Consider the following 18,889-nt stretch of genomic DNA (forward strand, 5'->3'; position numbering starts at 1 on the left):
AAATTGCCCTGCAAGGAAGCTGTGTTAATTGAAGTCTCTGAGTAAACAGATCCATCTCCCTTTCTCAATCCCCCCCACCCATATAAGTGGGGTTTTACTACAAGTCATTTTGAGCAGCCCCTTCTAGTATTCTGTTGAGAAGAGCTCAGACGTTCCTTATTCCTAACATCGTAGGTAAAGTTAGTAGGTTCGGATTTTTATGGAATCCAGAAAAGGGACAAAGCTCATTTCCCTTCATGTTCCTTCAGTGTTTAGGATTAGAAGATGATAAACAGATCTAACCTTTTATAGCCTGAATTCCTTTAGCAGTAAAGTGTGTGTTAACCTAGTCACTGAACCGGAGCATCTTTACTTGTTGTTTTACTGCTCTTTCCATCCCGATGGGGAACCTCAGCAGCGGCTCAGAGGCAGCGGCCACCTGTGCAACGGTGGATAAGTAGAAGGTGCTCCTGAGGATGGGTGCAGCCACGAGGCTCTGCAAGACCCTCTTCCTCAGTGCCCTGCCCTTTCCTTCCCAGAGAGAAGAGGAAGGGTCTTCTCTTCCTTCTAGGATCACGGTGAGGTTTGTGTAGTTGTTACCTACCAACTCTGGGCCACACACGTTTGCTCCTTTGACTTTAGGTGGATAGCTGAATTCCTCAGAGAGCGTCTGGGCCTCTCCGCAGGCTTCCCAGGAGAAACAGGCTGTGAGCAGGATCCCCGGAGCATCATGCTGGGTGTCCAACGTGAGAGGAGTACTGAGTGCCTGCTACTCTTTGTTGCAGGATCCTTCTGAGGAGGGGCTGTTGGAGAAGCTCCCAGTGGTGTTTGAGGATGTGGCAGTGTATTTCACCCGGGAGGAGTGGGGCACGCTAGACAAGCGGCAGAAGGAGCTGTACAGAGACGTGATGCGGATGAACTATGAGCTGTTGGCGTCCCTGGGTAAAGATCCTAGAAGCTCCTCTGTCTGTGCCATCACTGGAGATGGGGACCCGCGAGGGCAGCTCCATTTGTCCTTGTTGTCCCTTTCCTGCCCTTTCCCTGCATGTAGGCAGAGAACGTTTAGATCTTTGCATCTCAGAACTTTCCCTGCCTCGGGGTGCTGTGCTCTATCTCCTCTTCATCCACCCGTTGTCATCCGTCTTCCACCACTTACTGAGCACCTACAGTGTGCTGGCTGAACGGGCACGAGTCAGGGCTCGGCTTCCAAGAGACAAGCAGGTTTGTGGAAGAGACAGGCACTTTAATAAGAAACTAGAAAATAACACAAGCTTTGTAAAAGAGGTTCAGGAAGCACCCTGGGGCCGCTGGAGACAGTGGCTTAATGTGGCCAGGCATCCGAGGGAGGGGTAAGGACAGGCTTTACGAAGAATGAAGTGCTTTAACTGCGCTGAAAACCAGGTGCAGGAGGAGGCCAGGCTTCCAGACATGACAGAGCTGGGGACGGTGGGAGCAGAGGCAGGGAGGCAAGAAAGGGCGTCCGGCTGGGCTCCTGGATTCCCACCTCTACTTTGAGCCAGCACTGCTTCATGCCGGGGCCAGCGGGGTGGGCAGGGCCGGTCCGGGAGTCCCTGGGTTACAGGCCCCGGAGATTGATCCGCACATGCTGCTGCCACCTTCCCAGAGCAGGCTCCTCTCACATCTGCTCCTTGTTCTTCTCTTTGCCTCCTTTATCCATCAGGCAGCCCGGATTTTCACGTGGCACCAAAGAGACAACTCTTCATCTTAAACGCTGTTATTGTTATTATTATTATTATTACTAGCCTATATTGTAACAAAAGCCTTGCAGAACAGGCTGCCGTGCCTAACTTAGGAATTCCACCAGTGACCTGGGTCATGATTTCTACAGAATAAGGAGTCCGAGTATTTGTGGCTTACTTGGTGTCATGTGCCTGGCTCACAGTGCCCTTCCCTGGGCACCTGAGTATTTTCTGTACATCCTTGACCAATATACAACTTCTTATAATTGTTCACAGAGTTTTAAATGGCTCCTCAAACATTGAGAAAGGATGTGAAAAATTGTTTCTTTCATGAGGACAGAGGTATTGTACTTGTGTCCTGGGCCAAGGCCTTTGAAGCACAACTTCAAAGAACATCACTACCATCCACAGTGTCTGAGAGAGTGAGTGAGCGAGGGTGAGACTGGTTTAAACCAATCTCACAGGAAGTTGGTTTTTCCTTTGAAGGAGTGAGCAGTAGTGGTTGCACTCTGTACTCTGCCCTCTGGGCCCCTGCGGAAAGTCATGGGGAAGACGGGGGTGACCAGTAGTATAGCAGTGTGTTTCCCACAGCGTGGGCCTGACTTGGATTGTTGAGCTGGACCATGTCATCTAAGCATTTTTTATCCTTTTCTTTTTAACTTCTATATGTTCAGAAGTGGGGAAATCTTCAGTAAGTAGGCCTCTCCTCCGGGAGAACTGAGGTACAGAAAGGGGCTACTGCCCTGGGGTGAGAGGTTGGGATTGGCTCAGGTCAGCTCAGCTCAGGTCCTGGGTCTTTGTGGTCTGGTGGGCCTCAGGCTGCATCGAAGCACATTTGTGCTGTCGATTTCCTTGTGCTCTTTTCATTCGAGGAAACCCAGCTAGTTCTTTAGTTTCTGTTATTAGGACTTACAACTAGTAGATTTGTTCTTTTAGATTTTATTATCATGGTACCTGTTTTTTAAAAAGACAGTCTCAATTTGATGCAGTCAGATTTAATGTTAATCTGTCAGTTGTGCAGCAGTTAAACTGTTGTCGACTAAAGCTTTTCAGCTGGTAGTTTCCAGGTTAGGTTCAGCCTCCGTGGCCCCACCAGTTGTCTTATCAATAGGACTGAACTTGTAGAGGACCGTCACTTTGATTATGGAGAAAAGAAGAGGTTTGTGCTTTGATTTTAGTGCTTTCCTCTGTCAACCTTTACTTTTGTGGACTTGCTCATTTAGAACTCTTTATCACTATGTAGAGTTCCAGCTGTTCTTTTATTTCAGTATTTTAAATTCTGGTTTCAAACTTTGGCCATATTTGGTGATATCTCTTGCTCCCCCCACCCCCCAAAAAAGAAAATTCAGTTACATTTCACTGTTAAGAAATTAATAGCTGTCATTACAGAAACAGACAGGCAATACAGGGACTAGGTGGTAGCCCTTGTTTTTACTAGTAAAGGTATCATCGTATGCGGAGTAGCAGGTCACTCACTTCAGGTGGGCAGTGCCTTTTCTACAGATGAGCTCATCAGCAATAGCTGGACCTCACAGCTGGGAGAAGTCAGGTCACTAAGTGGAAAGAAAACTGAGTGGGAGAGCCCTCAGTGACATGAGCGGGATTAGAGTGGCTTATGTGTTATCTAGGAGGCTAGCTGCTGCACAGTGGGCCGTATCTGGCCTCCCGGTGGGGCCCTGCTGAGCTAGAGAGAGAGGCAGTGCCAGGAGCCCGAGGGGCCGTCTCCAAACGGGTGCGGGAGCCAGCCTGGCAACCTTGGGGTCAGAGTAGCCTGAAAGGATCAGAATCTGTCTTTGCAAGCAAGGCCATTTTTCTGGACTGTGTGTGTGTGTGTGTGTGTGTGTGTGTGTGTGTGAGAACATGCACATGTGTGCATGTGCTATATTTATATCTCTTCAGTCACTTTTCTGTTACTAAGACATGGAGAATCTGTTTGCAAATTCCCTCTGTTTCACTTGTTCTGAAGAGAACAAAAAGAAAAGGTTTTTTAGCACCATTTCAGCCATAGTTTCAAAGAGCTGGGCCTGGGCTCCAGCACTTCTGGGGCCACTGCTGTGGGCAGTCAGAGGTGACCGATCCTCAGGGGAGCGTAACTGAGGCAAACATTTCCTGGGATATTCAGTCTCATGTATGATTTCAGTTAGTCTTTAAAAATATTTCTTCATAATTATGTTTTTTAAAGACCTTTATTTATCTATTTGATTTTTTGACTGTGCTGGGTCTTTGCTGTGGTGGGCGGGCTTCGCATTGTGGTGGCTTCTCATTATGGAGCACAGCTTCTAGGCTCAGAGTCGTGGCTCACCGACTTGGTTTCTCCTCAGCATGTGGCATCTTCCTAGACCAGAGATTGAACCCGGGTCCCCTGTATTGCAAGGCAGATCCTTAACCAGAGGACCACCAAGGAAGCCCAATAATTATATATATTTTTAATCGAAATAGTTCTCATATAACAAAAAAAATGACAGTTCCTGTCCCACCATTCTCTATCACTGAATCCTCCTCACCAAAAATTTTTAGCTGTTTTTTCCAGTAGCTGGTTTCATTATGCCTAAGAAACACACATATATAGATATTGTTTTTAAAGGACCAACTTCAGCAGGATGCATTTCTAAAACAGCTTCATTCTTTTCCATCACCACTTGCTTGGGTCACCTCTTTGGGGATTTTGTTTTTCACCCTTTGCATTGTTAAAAGAAAATTAAGAGAGCTTTCCTGATAGGAATATTTTATTGAGGAAGAAACAAACTGTTCATGAACTGGGAGACTTCACACCCAAAGTGGTTAAAAGTTTGGCTCTCAGCAGGTAATGCTTGGTTTATAAAATGTGAATTAAGGACTATTTTTTTTTCTATTGTGATTATATTCTCTGTAGGGTAGTAGCACTGTTTACCTTTTCTTGTGTGTAGCTAATTGTCTCAGAAGCTGTATAGTCACTCTGACATGAAGGAAACTTAAATCTTATTTAAGACCAGAGTCAGCATTTTGAGGAAATTAGGACAGTTTAAGATTTGGTTCTGTGATTATGAGTGTTTGGTCCAGGAGTTTATTCAAAAGGTGGCCTCAGGGACTTCCCTGGTGGTCTAGTGGTTAAGACTCTGCCCTACCACTGCAGGGGACATGAGTTCAATCCCTGGTCAGGGAACTAAGATCCCGCATGCTGAGGCCAAAAATAAAAGCAAGTTGTGGCCTCCATTTTGGCTTTTTTATAGGGTGAAACCTTGATCGGGGCCCATGACTTGTCACACTCAGGTAGCAGATAGGCCTCCAATCACTTTTTAGTCACATTTGTGTTCTAATTTTAATTAATAAAATGACCAGTACTGTACTCTTCAAAACTGTCCTGATTAGGAGGAGAACTCTGGGAAGAGCACCAAGAATCTGCTTCCTTACCTGGACAACAGTTGCACTGGTAGAATCTGTCTGGTATAGCTATTTTGGAACTCTGAAATCTGTCAGAGGCTTTCGGCTTACAGGGGAAGAGTTGGAAAGTAAATTGTGGTTCAGTTCAGTTCAGTCGCTCAGTCGTGTCCGACTCTTTGCGACCCCGTGAATTGCAGCACGCCAGGCCTTCCTGTCCATCACTAACTCCCACAGTTCACTCAGACTCAAGTCCATTGAGTTGGTGATGCCATCCAGCCATCTCATCCTCTGTCGTCCCCTTCTCCTCCTGCCCCCAATCCCTCCCAGCATCAGAGTCTTTTCCAATGAGTCAACTCTTCGCATGAGGTGGCCAAAGTACTGGAGTTTCAGCTTTAGCATCATTCCTTCCAAAGAAATCCCAGGGCTGATCTCCTTCACAGTGGATTGGTTGGATCTCCTTGCAGTCCAAGGGACTCTCAAGAGTTTTTTCCAGCAGCACAGTTCAAACTCATCAATTCTTTGGCGCTCAGCCTTCTTCACAGTCCAACTCTCACATCCATACATGACCACAGGAAAAACCATAGCCTTGACTAGACGGACCTTTGTTGGCAAAGTAATGTCTCTGCTCTTCAATATACTATCTAGGTTGGTCATAACTTTCCTTCCAAGGAGTAAGCGTCTTTTAATTTCATGGCTGCAATCACCATCTGCAGTGATTTTGGAGTCCAAAAAAATAAAGTCTGACACTGTTTCCACTGTTTCCCCATCTATTTCCCATGAAGTGATGGGACCGGATGCCATGATCTTTGTTTTCTGAACTTTTTCACTCTCCTTTTTCACTTTTATCAAGAGGCTTTTTAGCTCCTCTTCACTTTCTGCCATAAGGGTGGTGTCATCTGCATATCTGATGTTATTGATATTTCTCCTGGCAATCTTGATTCCAGCTTGTGTTTCTTCCAGCCCAGCATTTCTCATGATGTACTCTGCATAGAAGTTAAATAAGCAGGGTGACAATATACAGCCTTGACGTACTCCTTTTCCTATTTGGAACCAGTCTGTTGTTCCATGTCCAGTTCTAACTGTTGCTTCCTGACCTGCATACAGATTTCTCAAGAGGCAGGTCAGGTGGTTGTTTGGTCCATTTTAGCTCTTAGCACAGTAGCAGCTGCCCATCTCTCGCTCCTACCACAGTGCAAGCAGCTATACTGTATGACTAGAGCAGGTTGCACACAATTGGCAGGAATTGGAGTGGGCCAAAAGGGCACTGTCCTCTAAATATCAGTCAGGGGTCATTGCTCTGATCACTGATTGCTGATTCTTATCACAGAGGTGCAGACAAAGGAGTAAGCAGCCAGGGTTGTATACCTCCTCCATTGCTGCAGGTTCTTACCCCTCCTCTTTAATTTTTCTCTTTTTCCTGTTTTGGAAACCAGACATTAGAGACTAGGACATTCAAAACCATATAGGAGGAAAATTAAGACTGATTTTGCGTGACTAGGGAAGGACTCGAAAAGACCTGAGAAGACTTTAAGTTTACACTTCAGGCTAATATTTGGCACACAGATAGCCTATAATGATTAAAAAATTAAAAAAAATAATAATGGTAACCCAAAACAATAAAAACAGCAAACCTTGGGCACAGGGGAGAATCTGATTTCCAGAGTTACCACATTATTAGATTCAAATGTCCAGTGTTCAACAAAAAAATCACAAGGCACACAAAGAAATAGGATAGTATGACCCATTCAGAGGAAAAAATTAAATAAAAACTGTCCCTGAAAAAGACCTGATGGCAGGTATACTAAATAAATACTTTAAAACAACTGTCGTAAAAATGCTCAGAGAACTTTAGGGAGATATGGAGAAAGTCAAGACAGTAATGTATGGATAAAATGGAAATATCAATAAAGAGAGAAAACCAAAGAAGGATCCAGAAAGAAAACTGAGAGTTTAAAACTACAACTGAAATGAAAAATTAACTAGAGGAATACAAAAACAGATTTGACCAAGGAAAATAAAGAATCGGCAAGCTTGAGGATAGGACAATGGAAATTATGGAGCCCCTGAAACAGAAAAAAAGTCAAAGAAAAATGAACAGAGCCCAAGGGACATGTGGGAAACCATCAAGTAGACCAACATGGACATTGTTGGAGTCCCAGAAGGAAAAGAGAGAAAAGGAAAGAAAGAATGACTAAAATCTCCTCAGTTTGATCAAAGACATGGTGGCTCACACTGTAAAGAATCTGCCCGCAGGGCGGGAGACTGGGTTCGATCCCTGGGTCAGGAAGATCCCCTGAAGAAGAGAATGGCAACCCACTCCAGTAGCCTTGCCTGGAGAATCCCATGGACAGAGGCGTAGTGGGCTACTGTCTGTGGGGTTGCAAAAAGTTGTACTGGACTGAGTGACCTACACTTTCACTTCATGAATACAAATATCCAAGAAGCTCAGTAGACTTCAGGTAAGATGAACTCATATCCACACTGAGACACACACTATAGTCAAACTTTCAAAAACAAAGAGAACCTTGAAAGCAGCAAGAGAGAAGTGAATCATCTCATACAAGGGACCTCAATAAGATTATAAACAGATTTAACTTCCAGAGGCCAGAAGGCAGTGGGCAGATATATTCAAAGTGCTAAATGAAAAAAAAAAAGTCAACTGAGTCCTATATCTGGCAAAACTGTCCTTCAAAAGTGAGGGTGGAATTTAGAGATGCCAAGCTAAACAAAAATTGAGGGAGCTCCTTACCACTAGATGTTCCTTGCAAATAACACTCAAGGGAGGTCTGCAAGGTGAAATGAAAGGACACTAGACAGTAACTTGAAGGCTTATGGAGAAATAAAGATCTCAATCAAGGTAAATAAATGGGCAGTTATAAAAGCTGGTGTTATCATAACAATGGTTTGTAACTGTACCTTTTGTTTCCTGCATAATTTGAGAGACTGGTACATTTAAAGGAAAAAAACAATTATTAATCTATAAGCTAGTATTTTCTAACTTTTTAAACTCCATATCTTATTTTCTACATAATTTAATACATTTAAAAGAATTACTAGTTTATGTTTTGGGACACATATATAAAGATGTAATTTTGTGACATCAATGATAGAAAGAGATAGATGGGAAAGTTGTAAAGGAGCAGTTTTTGTGTACTATTGAAGTTAAGCTAAATTGAAATTAACAGTGTTGGTACTTTAGGATGTTAAATGTAATCCCCATGTTTGTTATTGTTGTTTAGTCACTAAGTCATGTCCGACTCTGTGATCCCATGGACTGTGACCTGCTAGGCTCCTCTGTCTGTGGGATTTTCCTGGCAAGAATACTGGAGTAGGTTACCATCTTCTCTTCCAGAGGATCGTCCCTACCCAGGAATTGAATCCATTTCTTTTGCATTGGCAGGCTGATTCTTTACCACTGAGCCACCTGGGAATCCCTAAATGTAATTCCCATGTAACCAGAAAGAAAATAGCTATAGAATATACACAAAGGGAATTAGAAAGGAATTTAAACATTGTCACTACAAAAATAAACTAAACACAAAAGAAGACTGTGATGATGGAAATGAAGGACAAAAGCTTAAGGCATATGGAAAACAAATAGCAAGATGACAGTCCCTTCTTATCAGTAATTACTTTAAATGTAAATAGGTTAAACACTGCAATCAAAAAACATTGTCAGAACAGATAAAAACACATGATCCAACTATTTGCTGTCCATAGGAAACTAATTTTGTACCCAAAGACACAAATAGATTAAAAATGAAAGCATGGAAAACAATATTCCATGCAAATAGTAATCAAAAGAGAGCAAGAGTTGGCTATACAAGTATCAGAAAAAATAGACTTTAAATCAAAAAAACATATAAGAGACACAGACATTATATGTTTATAAAAGTTTCAGTATAGAAAGAAGATATAAAATTATATATATAAACCTAATGACAGACTCTCAAAATTTGTGAAGCAAAAATTACTAGAGTTGAAGGAAGTAAACAGTTCTACAGTAATAGTTATAGACTTCAATATCCCAGTCACAATAATGAGTAGAAAAACCAGAGAGAAGATAAAGAAATAGAGTACTTAGACAATAAACCAACTAGATCTAATAGATATCTACTAGATACAGCACTCTACGAAACAGCAGCAGTGTTCACATTCTCACATGCACGTGAGGCATTTTGTAGGCTAGATTATGTGTGGTGACAAATTAAGCCTCAATAGATTAAAAAAAAAAGATATCAAACAGTATCTTCTCCAAATGTAATGGGATGAGATTAGAAATCAATAGCAAAGAAAACTGGAAAACTCACAAAATTGTGGAAATTAAGCAATTTTAAACAACCAATGGATTAAGGAAGAAAATCACAAGAGAAATTAGAAGATACTTAAAGATGAGTGAAAACAAAAACAACATATCATTTTGATGTGGGACAGAATAAGTGGTGCTAAGGGGGATATTTATAAATGCTTCCATTAAAAACAAGAAAAATCTTAAATCAACAACCTCACTTTACAACTTAAGGAACTTGGAAAAGAAGAATAAACTAGACCCAAAGCTGATGGAGGGAAGCAAATGATAAGGGTTAGAGCAGAGAGAAATAGACAATAGAAAAACAATAGAGAAAAATCAGTGGAAACAAAACTTGTTTCTTTGAAAAGATCAACAAAATTGAAAACCCTTTACCTACATAGATTAAGAGGCACAAGCAACAGAGAGAAAAATAGACAAGTTGGGCTTTATGAAAACTGTAAAATTTTGTGCATCAAAGGACATATAACCTGGGGATTGTCTAGTGGTCCAGTGGTTAAGACTTTGTGCTCTTACTTTAGAGGGCCTGGATTCAATCCCTAGTTGAGGAACTAAGATCCCACAAGCCATGTGGCATGGCCGGAAAAAGAAAAAAAAAAAGACATAAACCTAATACAAAGTCAGCACACACAATGGGAGAAAATATTAGCAAACCATAGATAAGGGATTAATACCAGACTATACAGAGACCTCCTAAAACTCAACAGCAATAAAGCTGATTAAAAATGGATACAGGACTTGAATAGGCATTTCTTCAAAGAAGATATACAAATGGCCAGTAAACACATGAAAAGATAATATCACTCATCATTAGAGAAACAGATCAGTGCTACAATGAGATACCACCTCACACCCATTAGGATGGCTACTATCAAAAAAATGGAAAAGCACTGATGAAGTTGTGAAGAAATTAGAATCCTTATGCCTTGTTGGTGGGAATATAAAACAGTACTGTCACTGTGGGAAACAATATGGCAGTTCCTCAAAGAGCTAAAGATAGAATTATCATGTGTGTATGTGTCAGTTGCTCAGTTGTGTCTGACTCTGCGACCCCATGGACTGTAGCCCACCAGGCTCCTCTGTCCAAGGGAGTCTCCAGGCAAGAGTACTGGAGTGGGTTGCCATTGCCTTCTCCAATAATTTTCCTACGATCCAGCAATTTTACTTCTGGGTATATATCCAAAATAATTGAAAGCAAGGTTTAAACAGAATAGCAGCAATATTTTCAGAATATCCTGAAAACAGAATAGCAGCATTAGTCGCAATAGCTAAAATGTGGAAGGAACCCAAATGTCCATGGATGGATGAATGGATGAGCAAATGTAATCTATACATACAATGGAATATTATTCAGCTTTGAAATGGAAGGAAATTCTGACACATGTCAAAACATTGATGAACCTTGAGACCATTATGCTAGGTGAAATAAGCCAGTCACAAAATGATAAAAACTATTATTCTATTTACAATAAATAATCTGAAAAAGTACTTAGAATGGTCAAATTCAGAGAGACAGGGACTTCCCTGGTGGTCCAATGGTTAAGAATCTACCTTCCAATTGAAGTGATGCAGGTTTGATCAGGGATCCTGGTCAGGGATCTTAAGATTCCACCTGCCTTGGTACAGCTAGGCCCATGGGTCAGTTTATGTCTTCAGTCTTTTCTAGGCCTGGGTTCCTGAGTAGTCCCACAACTCCAGGAGATGCAGGTCATACCTCATTCCCATTAGGCAGAGGAAAGAAGCCCACCCCACTCTACCCTTCCCCATTGTAGTGTGGGGGACTCAGTACACCTAACAGCTCTTTCCAGAAACATTTCCAATATCTAACTCCCTGACCTCTTCAGGTCCAGTGTTCTGACTCCCTCTTGGTGGCGAAGCTTTGGGTTACAGCCCAGTGTTTCAGCCATTCTTTCCAAGTAGGGCTTCGGTGGTCTAGCTTCGGAATGGGGAAAGAGTTGTCTCCTATTTTGAGGGGGACTTTAAAACAGGCAGACAGAACCACACTTTAATATCTTGTTGCATATATTTATTGCTATTCCTGATTTATTGATTTTAGATATTATCTATTGATTCCTACTGTGGAGGATGAAGATATGGCCCTCTTTCATCACCCCAGACCCCCACTTCTCTTCCTTCCATCCTCTCAGAACAGGTATATCATACTTTTTTGGTTAATTCAATGTGAATTATTTGCCTAATAATGATTATGCATTATTTACTTTTAATCAAAGTGACATATGATGATGTTTCATCTGCTGTAATTTTTTCTTATTTTTTATTTTGTGAGTTTTCTGTGCTATCACCACTATTTCTCAAGTTCTTCCTGGAATTAGACAACTCTTCAAAGAGTTTCTTCCACATGATTGAACAGCCTGTGACTTATCTCACTTTTTTTTCTGGAGATGTCTATCACTGAGTCTTCTGCTCTGCCTAAGCTAGTTATTCTTTAGGCCTGCTGCATATCCGTGGCCTTGGACTTTCTTTTGTCTCTCCCCTATTTCCCAGATCTATTGTTTCTTTTAGGTTTATGTCTTCATTTTATTGGAGCACATCCTTCAGTAACGTTCTAAGAAAGGGTTCATGGGAGGAAATGTTTTAAAAGAGTCTGTATACCTAAAAATGCCCTCATTCTGCTCTCACAATTGCTAACTTGGTTTGGGTATAGACTTCCAGGTTGGAGATGATTATCTTCAGCATTTTGAAAGCACTGCTTTTAAGTTTTACAGGTCCTATTGAGAAGTCTAATTACATTTTTATTCCTAAATCTTTGAACACAGCCTGTTTTTCCACTCTTAAAGGTTTTAAGGTCTATCCCAGTGTTTTGAAGTACTTAGTGCTTAATGATATAAATGTTTTTTCATCATCTTTTGTTCTAGGTATCTGGTGCTTCCCCTTCCATGTGGAAACACTTTCCAGTTTGAGGAAACATTTTTGTATTATTTCTGCCTTCCTATTTTTTCTTTCTTCCAAGTCCTATTAGTTAGATATTAGACTTTCTAAATCGAGTTCCTGGTTCTGTTTTATTTTTTACTTTTTCTCCTGTTTTCTGCTTCTATATTTTTTCTTATACTTTCCTAGAGATTTCCTCCATTTTATTTTCTAACAATTCTACTTAATTTTTAAAAATTTATTCTATCATATTTTTAATCTCAGAGTCTTTATTGCTCTTTTCATGGATAACTATCATGACTTTTCTTGGTGGGAATATTCTCCTTTTTAGGGGAGGGGTTGAAATTTTGTTTTGCTTCCATCTCTAGTACCTTCCATTCTTTTTCCTTCTTGTTTCATGTTCACAGTTTGTCTTGGATAAATATCTTTAGGTTCATTCATATTTAAGAATAAAGCCTTAAAAACTGACTGGAATCTCTGTGTGCATGGCTGGGACTCAAGGGGTAGGTTATGAAAGGTTGTTGCTAAGCCATGAAAGACGTGGGATTCTTGGCCTCCAGAGGAGAGGAATTCAATCCAGGGCCAGTGATAAGCTTTTGTGTAGTAAAGTTTTATTAAAGTATAAAAGAGATAGAGAAAGCTTCTGACATGGACATCAGAAGGGAGCAGAAAGAGTGCCCACCTGCTAGTCTTTTGCAAGCTGTTTTATGTCTGTTACAAAGCTATTAATCAGATAAGAGAGACACCACAAGGCTGAGGGAGTTTTACCAGGTGCCTCTCCCACAATATGCATTTTTGAGATAGGATGGCCCCCAGCCATGAAACAATTGATATGACATCAGCCCAAGGTTTGAGAAAAGAAAGAAAGTTAGTCTTAGCTGGAACTGTTTTGAAGAAAGGCAAATTCCAAAGCAAATACATAGTTTCATTAACATAGCTTAAGAAAAATATTTCCATAAGAAAAATGCATTGGTTAGCTCTGGGTTTGAGAAAAGTTAAGTTCAGGTGGAACCAGGTGTCGTCATGGCAACACAGAATTTTAAGAGCGACCTCCTTTTAATTTTGTATAGAGAAGGAAAAAAATCTGACCCTTGTAGTTTGTTTCTTCCTGCCGCCTAAGGGAGAGACAAGAAATGTCTGACACTTGCAGCCTATTTCCTCCATTTGGAGACCCCTGGCCTTCCTGCCTATTACCCTCTCAGTTACATTCACTGTCGGGTGACCATCTGTGAACCTGGATGTTTCACTGAAACACCTTCCAAAGTCTGGATCCGTAGGTATTTTGGTGAGGGGGGCTGGGGAGGGGCAGTTCTATTTCTCTAAAGAAAATGTGTACTCTCCTGATTGGCTGTATGCCAAGCTGGTGTTCCTGGAGCCCAGGAATACAACTTCTGGTCTATAGGCTGTCTTCATCTATTTGCATTGCAGTGCTTCTCCTTCATCTTTCACTCACCCCACCATCCCAGGGCCTAGAACCTTTCTGGTTAAGTTTTTTTAGGAGAATAATCTCTCTTTTCCTCCTCGAGGGAGGGTGGTGGTATTTTCCAGTTTCCTGGAATAGGTGAGAGGAGCTGGACTTAAACAGGTCTCTTCTTGCCCACCACCTTCTGCCGCGCCTGGTGCCTCCAGGTCCTGGTTCTTGTGGGGATTCTGAGGTCAGCCTCACTTCTTTCTCCTTGTTACCCGCTCTGCTGGCGTTTGGTGTTCAGCTCTGTTAGTTCTTCTCTTTTATCTCCTTTCCTTCTAAAGATGCATTAACATTTCTAGTGCAGCGTCTCTCTTGGGCTTATGCTTCTTTTTACTGTTATTATTCCTTTGCCCTCATTTAAGAGATGTTTGAAGGATATGTGTTCAGTCTACCACAGATTAATAATCTATCATATTTTCATTAGTAGTAATTATGTGGGTACACACACACACACACACACGAACATATAAATATATCCCAATGATCCAAAGATGAATAGTGAAAATAATCTCCCTTTACCTTGTTCTTCAGTCCCTCAGCAGAAGTGCCCACAGTTACCAGTTGCTTGCATATGTCTTTCCAAAAAAGTTTATACACCCATTCACATTGATACGTAAAAAGCATGTAAGTAGAGATGATGGATTTTATTTTAAATCAAGAAAGAAAAATTTTCACATACCCCTGAAGACTATTTATGTTTTCAGTAAAGGGCAGTGCTTAACCCAAAGACATGTATCTCTTTGAGGTGGATTTCAGGGCCCACTGCCGGTGTAGACACAGCATTATGGGCCTTTCAAGTGCCCCGTGTAGTAGCCACCTGCACCAAGGCCAGCCATGGGTGTCTCTGAGAAGCACGTACATGGGACAGTTGTTGGTGAGCCTCTCCCACTTCTTGTGTGACTTTATCATCCCTGTCTTCTTTACTTTTGGCCTCTGTATTTCTTCCTGTTTTTACCCTTTCCCCTCTAGATGTATGTAGCTGACTCATGGCTTCCATGTCTGGCCCATGGAGCTAAGGGATACCCGTAATCTGGCTGCCTTTTTTGGGTTTTAAGAATCAATTGGAATCCCAGACCAGTTTGCTTTCATCATACCCCTAGTTGAATAGATTTTATCAGGAAATACTCCCGAGGCCTTCCCAGGTCTTTCAGGTGGGTTGCTTGACTTGATAGTCCAGGGCTGTGACATCACTGACTCTTTGTCCCCGCAACAGGGCCTGCTGCTGCCAAACCAGACCTGATCTCAAAACTGGAGCGGAGAGCTGCACCCTGGATCAGGGACCCACACAGGCCAAAGTGGGGGAAAGGCCATCCTCCTTCAGGTGGGTCTTGACCTGCCGAGCACTTGAAGGGTCTATCGGGAGGCCAGGCAGCTACAGCATGCCACACAGTATTAGTTCAGCCACACTCGTGTGAATCTGTTGTACATGGGGCCCTGTGTTAGGCCCTGGGTAGAAAGACATGAATATGAAACTAACCCTGCCTTCACAGCATAGAATAGTCTGAGAAACTGGGATCGTTTGGGAAAAGGAAGGAGCTTTGATGAGTGGAGGTGAAACCAGGATGGTGTGGTAGAGCTGATGGGGGAGATACGTGGTGGACACTGGTCACGAGGAGCCATGTGACCCACAGGCTGTGAGCCTCCCCCAGCTCCTCTGGTGTTTAGTGACAACACTGCTGGTCTGTGGGAGTCAGCAGTTTTGCATATGTCTGTCAGTAACTTATTGGCCCCTAGCTACTGTGTATACCTCTATGCCCCCTTTGTTTCTCAGGCTAATAAGAAGACTTATGGATGTTTACCCTCATTTCTTTATGGTGCCTCGAAAGAGGATTAAGACCATCCAACAGCATCTATGGCCAAGGTGGTTAATTAAGCTTATGAGCATCTGATGTCACGTGATCCCAGGGTAGCTTTGTGGGTAGAGAAGGGGTGGCTGGCTGAAGCAACCATGAGGATTAGCACATAACCCGTGGGGAGCCAGACTGACTTTCAGAGAAAATAATGGGAAAGGGTTTCAAGAGAAGCCACTCCTGGGAAGATCCCCTGGAGAAGGGGACAGCTACCCACTCCAGTATTCCGGCCTGGAGAATTCCATGGACTGTATAGTCCATGGGGTTGCAAAGAGTCCAACACGACTGAGCGACTTTCACTTTTCACTTTCTGATTTCTAGAAAGGTGGAGCCCATCCATCTTCTCTGCTTTGCATAAGGGGTACTTACTGAATTGGGATGTCTTAGCTGATAGGCTGCAGAGTCCTCGGCAGCAAAACCAAGCACAGTCTGATTTGCCCCAAAGGGAAAAAGAAGATGGTGGCCGTTAGAGAGGAGCACACACAGGCCTCGGCTGTAGAGTCCACGTGGCTTCCAGTTCCTTCTGTGGAGACGTGTACTTCCTACTGCAGGCCCCGCCTTTGTGAGGCAGACGGACAGGCCAAAATCAAGAGGACTTACAGACCCCGATCAATTCAGAGGTCGTGGTTTGGGCAGTTCCCATGGTTAGTGATGGACCCCAAAGAGACCAAGCTCTTCTGCTCAGCTTGCAGAGAAAGGCCTAGTCTCCATGACAGTTCATCCCGGCTGGTCCGCGGCTACACGGGCCCTTTCAAAGTGGAGACTTTAAAGTACCACGAAGTCAGCAAAGCACACAAGCTCTGTGTAAACACCGTGGAAGTCAGGGAGGACGCCCCGCAGACCGCCACAGTCCCCGAGATCTCCAGTGACCTGATGGCCAACATGGAGCACTTTTTCCATGCCGCCTACTCGATCGCATACCACTCGAGGCCCCTGAACGACTTTGAGAAGATCCTGCAGCTCCTCCAGAGCACGGGGACCATGATTTTGGGCAAGTACCGAAACCGTACCGCCTGCACGCAGTTCATCAAGTGCATCTCCGAGACTCTGAAGAAGGAGATCCTGGAGGACGTGCGCAACTCCCCGTGCCTGAGCGTGCTGCTGGACAGTGCCACGGACGCCTCCGACCAGTCCTGCCTGGGCATCTACCTGCGCTACTTGAAGGGGATGGAGGTGAAGGAGTCTTACCTCACGCTGGCCCCCCTCCACAGTGAGACGGCCGATGGATACTTCGAGACCATCATCTCGGCCCTAGACGAGCTGGACATCCCCTTCCGGAAGCCGGGCTGGGTGGTGGGCCTGGGAACCGACGGCTCCGCCCCGCTGCGCTGCGGGGGAGGCCTGGTGGAGAAGCTGCAGGAGATCCTGCCCGGGCTGCTGCCGGTGCACTGTGTGGCCCACCGGCTCCCCCTGGCCGTGGTCGATGCCTGCGGGGGCATCGGCCTGGTCAAGAAGTGTGACCGGCACATCCGAACCGTCTTCAAGTTCTACCAGTCCTCCAACAAGAGGCTGAATGAACTGCAGGAGAGTGCGGCTCCCCTGGAGCAGGAAATGGTCCGCCTGAAGGACCTGAATGCGGTCAGGTGGGTGGCCAGCGAGAGGCGCACGCTGAACGCGCTCACCCTGAGCTGGCCCGCCCTGGCCAGGCACCTCCAGAGCGTGGCGGACGCGGGTGGGCAGGTTGGGCACAGGGCCCAAGGCATGCTGAAGCTGATGAAGGGCTTCCATTTCCTCAAGTTCTGCCACTTCCTCTTGGACTTCCTGAGCCTCTACCGGCCTCTGTCCGAGGTGTGCCAGAAGGAGATTGTGCTGATCACCGAGGTGAACGCCACGCTGGGGCAGGCCTACGTGGCACTGGAGACCCTCCGTCACCGGGCAGGCCCCAAAGAGGAAGAGTTCAATGCCAGCTTCAGGGACGGGCGGCTCCACGGCATCGTGCTGGAGAGGACTGAGATGGCAGAACAGCGGTTCCAGGCAGACAGGGAGAGAGTGGTCCTGACGGGGATCGAATACCTCCAGCGGAGGTTCGACGCTGACCGTCCCCTGCAGCTCAGGAACATGGAGGTGTTTGACACCAAGGCCTGGCCAAGCGGGATGGCCCTGGCCAGTTTCGGGAATGATGACATCCTGACCCTGGCCAGGTATTTTGAGCTCTCGCTGCCCCCAGGATACAGCAAGCAGGCGCTGCTGGAGGAGTGGCTGGGCCTGAAGGCCGCGGCCCAGAACCTGCCGTTCTCCATGCTGTGCGAGCACGCGCTGGCCCGGCACCGCCGCTTCCCCCTGCTCAGCCGGCTCCTGGCCCTGGTGGTCTGTGTGCCTGTCTCCACCGCCTGCTGTGAGCGCGGATTCAGCGCCATGAACCGGATCAGGACCGACGAGAGGACCAAGCTCTCCAACGAGGTGATCAACATGCTCATGATGACGGCTGTGAACGGTGTGGCGGTCTCAGAGTATGACCCCCAGCCGGCCATCCAGCACTGGTACCTGACCTCCTCAGGCCGGCGGTTCAGCCACGTCTGCACCTGTGTCCCGGTGCCGCCCCGCTCTCATGCAAGTAAGTATGCATGGCAGAGCTCCTAGACGCGGGGATGCCAAAGAGGAGAACCTCAGCTTCCCAGCCCCTCCCTGAGCTGACAGCCTGGTAGATTCCGCTCAAGTCAGCCGTCACCACAGACTTGCTTTAAGGGGTCACTTGCTCAACTGTTTGCTAGACCAGTGGGTGCTCAGGACAGGTCACCTTAATTCAGCTAGACAGGCTGGGCGCCCACACTGCAGGCCACAGGGCGCAGCGCTAAGAGCAGGAAGTTCCAGAGCCAGGCTGCCCAGGTTCAAGTTCTAGTCATGCCGCTAACTAGCGTGTGACCTCGGGCAACTTAATCTCTCTGTACTTTGGTTTTTCATCTGTAAAGTGAATTAATAACTCTGGGAGATGGGAAGGGACAGGGAAGCCTAGGGTGCTGCAGTCCATGGGGTTGTGAAGAGTCGTATACAACTTGGTGACTGAACAACAACAACAACGGTGCTTAGAACAGCGTCTGGCGGGTAACACCCATGGTGGTCGTTAAAGGTTCAGCTATGACCAGGACTAACTCGACAACTGGACGAGTGCTGGCAGGGACACCACCTTGCCATGGTCTGTGGGGACCCTGTCTGCAGCAGGAAGAGGTCAGTGCAGGTCAGAGGGGCCGTGAGGACCATGTTGCGTGGAGGAGGAGGTTAGGGGTTTCAGGCAGGGGAGGGGTCCATGAGGAGAGCCTCTCAACTGGAGGGCTGGGCTGGGACTAGGTTAGAGGGGAAGTGATATTATCCCGGAGGCCCAGTTACTGAAAGTCTT

General features: G+C 45.0%; 1 protein-coding gene across 2 annotated transcripts in view; it reads left to right on the forward strand.

Moving 5' to 3' along the window:
• Positions 1-18,889, forward strand: part of ZNF862 (zinc finger protein 862) — a 36,325-nt gene that overhangs the window by 13,609 nt on the left and 3,827 nt on the right. For both annotated transcript variants that reach the window (XM_069587061.1, XM_069587060.1), the window contains exons 5-7: positions 765-921; positions 14,919-15,026; positions 16,001-18,109. In XM_069587061.1, coding sequence (XP_069443162.1) covers positions 765-921; positions 14,919-15,026; positions 16,001-18,109 — 2,374 coding nt within the window. The remainder of the gene's footprint in view (positions 1-764; positions 922-14,918; positions 15,027-16,000; positions 18,110-18,889) is intronic.

The sequence above is a fragment of the Ovis canadensis genome, chromosome 4 (assembly GCF_042477335.2).
Source record: "Ovis canadensis isolate MfBH-ARS-UI-01 breed Bighorn chromosome 4, ARS-UI_OviCan_v2, whole genome shotgun sequence".
In the NCBI taxonomy this organism is placed as follows: Eukaryota; Metazoa; Chordata; class Mammalia; order Artiodactyla; family Bovidae; genus Ovis; species Ovis canadensis.